Source organism: Leishmania braziliensis, chromosome 6 (genome assembly GCF_000002845.2).
Source record: "Leishmania braziliensis MHOM/BR/75/M2904 complete genome, chromosome 6".
NCBI lineage: Eukaryota > Euglenozoa > Kinetoplastea > Trypanosomatida > Trypanosomatidae > Leishmania > Leishmania braziliensis.
Window position 1 is genome coordinate 483 of NC_009276.2, and position 7,565 is coordinate 8,047.

At 56.7% G+C, this 7,565-nt stretch overlaps 1 protein-coding gene across 1 annotated transcript; it reads right to left on the minus strand.

Moving 5' to 3' along the window:
- Window positions 1–2,104: 2,104 nt before the first annotated feature.
- LBRM_06_0010 (putative ABC transporter) lies at window positions 2,105–4,081 on the minus strand (the record flags this gene model as incomplete). Its single annotated transcript, XM_001561888.2, has 1 exon — window positions 2,105–4,081. One exon carries the CDS (start codon window positions 4,079–4,081, stop codon window positions 2,105–2,107), a length of 1,977 nt encoding a protein of 658 aa, XP_001561938.2.
- Window positions 4,082–7,565: the final 3,484 nt, after the last annotated feature.

Sequence of the window (7,565 nt, forward strand, 5' to 3'; positions counted from 1 at the left end):
GAGACACGGCAGCCACGAACATACAGCGAGGGGAAAGAGAGGAAAGAAAAGGCACACACAGGGGCGATGACAACACCAAATGAACGACCAGCACAAAATGAGGGACAGTACGGGAGAGGAATGGGGGGAAGGACGACCTCAAGAAGCGCTGAAACGGGAAAAAAGAGGCACAGCGAAGGCCCATCACGGCCGTCTCCAACAGGCGCGCACAAGGAGAAGATGCGAGGCAAACAAGCAAAGGAAAAGGGGGGAAGCGGAAACAGACGGCGCTGAAGAAGGCCCTGCTGTGAAGACGCGTGTACGCCGGGGTGTAGAGGGGCGGGAGGTGCACAGGGGTGAAAAAATCGAATAAAAAATTAGAAAGGAGCAACAAAGAGCAAAGCAAAGCGAGAGAAAACGCATATAAGAAAACACAAGCAAATGCGCAACAACGCTGATGGGTGTTGAGCAGTGGAGACACACACACACACACACGCACACACGCACACACACACGCGACCGTGCACAGACGTCTACAGAGGCGAAGAACAATAAAACAACCACTTAAAGTGAATCGCATAATCAAGAGAGGAGGGGGGAAGCTGAGAAGCAGCGACGAAGAAGAATAGCGCAAAATCACAGAGAGAGAGAGGAGGGGGTGGTGTAAAGGAGCAGGAGAAAGCATCTGCAGCGTGGACCACACACGCACATACGGATGCACGTACCCTTCTCTCCCGTGCTGTCCCTCATTACAATCCCCACGACCACCGCTACCCCCCTCTCCCCTCACTCTGCTATTACACATGAACACATAGCAGAAGAGAAATAGGGGGGACGTGCGGGGAGGAATGAGAGGAGAGACGAAGCACACGGATGAGGAAGAACACCAGAACACCTCAGCGACTGGAGACACCGAGAACAGAGAGAGGAGCCGGGGGGACAAAAAGAGAAGTCCACCGCATAAGAAGAAGACAAGCAACAACACCAAAGAAACAGAAAAGAGGGGGTGACGGTGAAGGGCACACAAACATCAACGATCTTCAACGCACACGCACACAGAGAGACTTAGAGAGAGAGAGGCATACCACCACCCCACCGAAGCGAATTCACTGCAACATGCAAGTACCTCTTCGTCCATTTTATAGGAGGGCACCGGTCCTTCTTTCTCACCCGCTCGTATTTCTTCCTTCAGCGCGGCAGCTGAGCTCGCGGTGTCTCGCCCCTCACCCGCCAGTGACTCTCTTCATAATTCCGCAGCAGAGGTGGAAGAAAAGGGCCAAAGCACGAGAAGCACGGCAAGAAGCGAGAGAGAATCGCTTGCCGCCGCTCCGCCGTGCACGCGGATCCATGACGGCGGCAGTGGTGAAGGAGGAGGTAGGCTGGCAGAAAATAAGAAACGACACAGAGCGACAAGACCAACAGGAACGCCTGCAGTGCATGAAGCGATGAAAGCGAAAGGCGAATGCGGTAGAGAAGAAAGGACGGGAATGTCGGAGAGGCACACACACACGCAGCCGCACAAAGTTGAAAGGGAAAACTGCGCTCAGCCTCAATCGGCGAAGCGGAGAGCGCAAAACAGCTAAAAGAAAACGAAAAGAATACCAACGCCTGACCCCACCACTGAGAGGCGGAAGGGGAGCCCCAAAAGACGCGGAGAGGCATACCAGCAACACACACATCACACAGGCTCAAACTCAGAGCGAGAAAGAGAAACCGAAAAAGTCATCTATGGTGTGGCAACGAGCCGCGACGGCACAACAGCGTAGTGCCCACGAACAGCCCAGAAAAAGAAAAAAAAGTAGCGAAGCGCGAGCGAATGCGCCGACATTTAAACGCCACGCAATGCGAACGCCAACAAGAGGCGCCGCTCGGGCAACAGAGAAGGACGTTAGGAGGCGAAACGGAGCGCCCCTTCCACTCCGCAAGGCAAATCCAAACAAAAAGAGGAGAGAACGTCTGATACACGAGGCGCACGCAGTGAATCACCGGCGAAGAAACGCCCACACACTCGCCACAGCTGCCCAAGATGACTCCTGCATAAAGCACGCCAGGCCCCAACTCACGGCACAACCACAGCACAGAACGGGAGGAAGCGCCACGAGAATCCGAATTGCTATCGGCAACCTCATCCAGTCCTGGCACGGCTCGCGATTGTGAGCGAAATCACACAAATGATGCGTAACAGGAAGAACAGAACAACCAAGGACAGCCACATATACACACTCTCAGACTGCGGGTCACCGTCAAACTGAAGCAGACGCAGCACTGTACGTCCATCACGCGGCTGGTTGATGCAGTACTCGTCTCCCCAGCGGTAGTTGTCGCACGTGATGTTGTGCACATTGTACAGCTCATTGCGCATCAAGAGAATGTACGTGTGGCGCATGAACGACGGCTTCTCAATCCAGTACCAGTACGGCCGCAGACGGTCCGTACTCGCGAACAGGCCGCCGCCTAGAGCCAGTGGGATCAAGATCGGCGGTGTGATGGCAGAACCAATCATCAGCGACGGGCACGCGGTGGAGATGGCAAAACCCAGTCCAGTTGCCACCTGCGACAGCAGCGCCACCACACCGCAGTAGTAGAAGAACGACCCAGGCGCACGATGCAGGCCCACCATCCAGTACAGGATGCAGCTCTCCACCAGCACTGCAAGAATCTGCACGGGAAACTCAGCGACACTCCGCCCAAGGAAAAACATCAGCGGCGAGTACGCGCCGGCCTGCTGCTCACGCGTGTACACGGCGCGCACATTGTTGAACGTGTTAATCATGATGAACGTCGAGCTCATCGCACGGTTCATCACGATCATGAACAGCAGGCCCTGGCGATCCTGAATGCCCTCCACGTTGGAGCGCAGATTCAAGAAGATCAGGCCCACGACCACGGCAAAGAAGACCGCCTGCGCCATGTACGAGAAGAGGTAGAGCGAATCACGGGAGATCTCGATCAGCGTGCGCCGCGTCAGCTCGTAGAACTGCACAACCGGCGAGCTGCCGAACTTCACAATGTACGCATCCAGGAACCGCGCAGCTGACGACTCGCGGCGGCTCTTCGCAAGACGCACCGCGGCGCTGTGCGGTGTGCGGGGGCCGTTCTTCAGGTACTTGCTCCAACGCTTGATCAAGATCTTGCTCGTCGCACTGTCCTGCAGCAGCACCATGTAGTAGTCCGTCGGCGTGTACTTGCTCGGGCACACGAACCCGATAGACTCGAAGTAGTCCAGCGACGCCGCCATCGTCCCGTGGTACGCAATGCGGCCCTGCGTCATCAGCATCACGTCGTCGAAGTACGACAGCACCTCCGCAGTCGGCTGATGGATCGTGTAGATCACAGTGCGGCCCATACGCGACAGCTGGCGCAGCAGGTGTACGACCTTCGCAGACGTCACGGAGTCTAGCCCAGACGTCGGCTCATCAAGCAGCAGCACCTTCGGGTCGCAGATCAGCTCGATCCCGATGCTGCACCGCTTGCGCTCGCCACCAGACAGCCCAGCCTCCAGTCCGGGGATGCCAACCTTCGTGTTGCGGCAGTGCTGCAGCCGCAGTACATCCAGCGCCTCCTGCACACGCTCCTCCGTCTCCGCACGGCCCGTCCCGCGCCGCGTGCGCAGCGAGAACCACAGCGCGTCGTACGGCGTCGACAGCGGCGAGATGATGTCGTCCTGGGTCACAAACCCCATCGCCTTGCGAAAGTGCCGCTCGAGCTCGCAATCGCCCAGCTGGCGCCGCCCGCTCAGCCTCAGGGCGCCGCCAGACGCAAGTCGGTCGCTGATCGCGTTCAGGAACGTCGTCTTGCCGGCACCGGACGACCCGAGGATCGCGAGGCACCGCCCGGGCAGCGCAGTCCCCGTCAGCCCGCACAGGATGCGCTTCTTGCCGGCGCTGTAGCTCAGCTTGCTCCACGACAGCGGCAGCGAGTAGCTGTCCGGCACGCTGCCTGTCTTCAGCGTGCCGGAGTCCAGGTTGGCGGTGGAAGGTGGCATCTCGAGGTTGATATTGAGAGAGGAAGGGGTCTGGCGCTCGCTTTTGGCGGTAAAGTCTGGGTCCGCCACATTGATGGAGTTCCTTTCATCCATGAGTTCGCTGTTTAAGAGAGGCATCTGGGTGTGAATGGGGGAACGTGAAGTAGGGCGGTGCGACGTGCTGGTCGGGCAGAAGGAGGTGAGCGGTCCGCGCGAGTGTCGGATGGTGGGTTGAGTACTTGTTTACAGACCGAGAGAGCAGAGAGGTGAGGTAAGGAGAGGAGATGAAGAGGAAATGAATGGCGATCGCCGCTTAACGGGGAGAGGCAGTCGAATAGCAGGGGAGGATGGGAGCCGAGAGAGAAAGGGGGAGCGGAGGATGCACGAGACGGGGCAGCTGCGAAAGTGGAGCCGAGACGGTGACAGGCAAGTGCACTCGAGGACTGCCGCTGCAGCGCAAGCCCTCCACCTCTGCCTCCTCTCTCGCTGCACCCTCGAGACAACGAGTGCGATGCGATGGGCAGTGTACCGACGGTGTCGAAGTCAATGCGTGGGTAGTGAGGCAGCTAGCAGAGATGTGAGACGGCGGCAAGTCGATTGGTCCACAAACGACTGAGAAGGAGGCGCATCATCATCCTACTGACATCACAGCTGTCCATGCTTTGTTTCACTTTTGGTTTCACGGTCTTGTTGGTGCGTTGTCTTGCCTTGTTGGAGAGTGGCTTCGTTAGCACGACTCAGACGCCATACACACACAAAAACACACGCCCGGGTGTGCATCGATGAAGAATGTGCGCGTGCGGGCTCTTGTGATGAACGAAATGACGGGAAAAAACAGATATACACATGCATACACACACTGGGGACAGGGAGAGAATACTGCTGTAGTGGACCGGGGCAGAGGGGGGAAGGAATAACGGCGGCGGTGGTGGTGCTAGTGGTGGACTGGGTCGGGCGAGATGGTGCGGGGGGGATGCGAAGACAGTCACGCAGACATGTACGCAAGTGGAGGCGAAGAGTGGCAAGTGGAAGAGAAGGGAGAAAAACATCAGCACAGGCAAACATACGAAACCGAGGCGAGAGCGAGAGAGAGAAGGAATAGGCACGCGTCTATGCGCGTCCGCCGCACACGAAAGCGAAAGAAGCGGCCTGGCTGTAGGTGGCGGAAGGCGTAGCTGAAGTGCAGCCCCTGAAGGGTAGGGTGAGGTAAGGTGCATGGTTTAGAGGGTGGCGGGTGGGCAGATCGATCAGCTGAAGGATAGCACACTCACCACCCTCGTTGGCCTTCAGTTTCGCTGAAGGACGTACAAGGGCACGCCCAGACAAGAGACACGGCAGCCACGAACATACAGCGAGGGGAAAGAGAAGAAAGAAAAGGCACACACAGGGGCGATGACAACACCAAATGAACGACCAGCACAAAATGAGGGACAGTACGGGAGAGGAATGGGGGGAAGGACGACCTCAAGAAGCGCTGAAACGGGGAAAAAGAGGCACAGCGAAGGCCCATCACGGCCGTCTCCAACAGGCGCGCACAAAGAGAAGATGCGAAGCAAACAAGCAAAGGAAAAGGGGGGAAGCGGAAACAGACGGCGCTGATGAAGGCTCTGCTGTGAAGACGCGTGTACGCCGGGGTGTAGAGGGGCGGGCAGTGCACAGGGCTGAAAAAAAAAAATCGAATAAAGAAGTAGAAGGAGCAACAAAGAGCAAAGCAAAGCGAGCGAAAACGCATATAAGAAAACACAAGCAAATGCGCAACAACGCTGATGGGTGTTGAGCAGTGGAGACACACACACACACACACACACACACGCACACACACACGCGACCGTGCACAGACGTCTACAGAGGCGAAGAACAATAAAACAACCACTTAAAGTAAATCGCATAATCAAGAGAGGAGGGGGGAAGCTGAGAAGCAGCGACGAAGAAGAATAGCGCAAAATCACAAAGAGAGAGAGAGAGGAGGGGGTGGTGTAAAGGAGCAGGAGAGAGCATCTGCAGCGTGGACCACACACGCACATACGGATGCACGTACCCTTCTCTCCCGTGCTGTCCCTCATTACAATCCCCACGACCACCGCCACCCCCCTCTTCCCTCACTCTGCTATTACACATGAACACATAGCAGAAGAGAAATAGGGGGGACGTGCGGGGAGGAATGAGAGGAGAGACAAAGCACACAGATGTGGAAGAACACCAGAACACCTCAGCGACTGGAGACACCGAGAACAGAGAGAGGAGCCGGGGGGACAAAAAGAGAAGTCCACCGCATAAGAAGACAAGCAACAACACCAAAGAAACAGAAAAGAGGGGGTGACGGTGAAGGGCACACAAACATCAACGATCTTCAACGCACACGCATACAGAGAGACTTAGAGAGAGAGAGGCATACCACCACCCCACCGAAGCGAATTCACTGCAACATGCAAGTACCTCTTCGTCCATTTTATAGGAGGGCACCGGTCCTTCTTTCTCACCCGCTCGTATTTCTTCCTTCAGCGCGGCAGCTGAGCTCGCGGTGTCTCGCCCCTCACCCGCCAGTGACTCTCTTCATAATTCCGCAGCAGAGGTGGAAGAAAAGGGTCAAAGCACGAGAAGCACGGCAAGAAGCGAGAGAGAATCGCTTGCCGCCGCTCCGCCGTGCACGCGGATCCATGACGGCGGCAGTGATGAAGGAGGAGGTAGGCTGGCAGCAAATAAGAAACGACACAGAGCGACAAGACCAACAGGAACGCCTGCAGTGCATGAAGCGATGAAAGCGAAAGGCGAATGCGGTAGAGAAGAAAGGACGGGAATGTCGGAGAGGCACACACACACGCAGCCGCACAAAGTTGAAAGGGAAAAATGCGCTCAGCCTCAATCGGCGAAGCGGAGAGCGCACAACAGCTAAAAGAAAACGAAAAGAATACCAACGCCTGACCCCACCACTGAGAGGCAGAAGGGGAGCCCCAAAAGACGCGGAGAGGCATACCAGCAACACACACATCACACAGGCTCAAACTCAGTGCGAGAAAGAGAAACCGAAAAAGTCATCTATGGTGTGGCAACGAGCCGCGACGGCACAACAGCGTAGTGCCCACGAACAGCCCAGAAAAAGAAAAAAAAGTAGCGAAGCGCGAGCGAATGCGCCGACATTTAAACGCCACGCAATGCGAACGCCAACAAGAGGCGCCGCTCGGGCAACAGAGAAGGACGTTAGGAGGCGAAACGGAGCGCCCCTTCCACTCCGCAAGGCAAATCCAAACCAAAAGAGGAGAGAACGTCTGATACACGAGGCGCACGCAGTGAATCACCGGCGAAGAACGCCCACACACTCGCCACAGCTGCCCAAGATGACTCCTGCATAAAGCACGCCAGGCCCCAACTCACGGCACAACCACAGCACAGAACGGGAGGAAGCGCCCCGAGAAATCGAATTGCTATCGGCAACCCCATCCCGTCTTGGCAGGGCTCGGATTTGGAAGCGAATCACCCAAATGGTGCGTAACAGGAAGAAAAAACAACCAAGGGACGGCCACTATACCCACTCCTGAATGCGGGTCACGTTAAACTGGAACCAAACCGCCTGTGCCTCCCTCTCGGGGTGGTTGAGGGGATCTCCCTCCCCCCCCGGAATTTT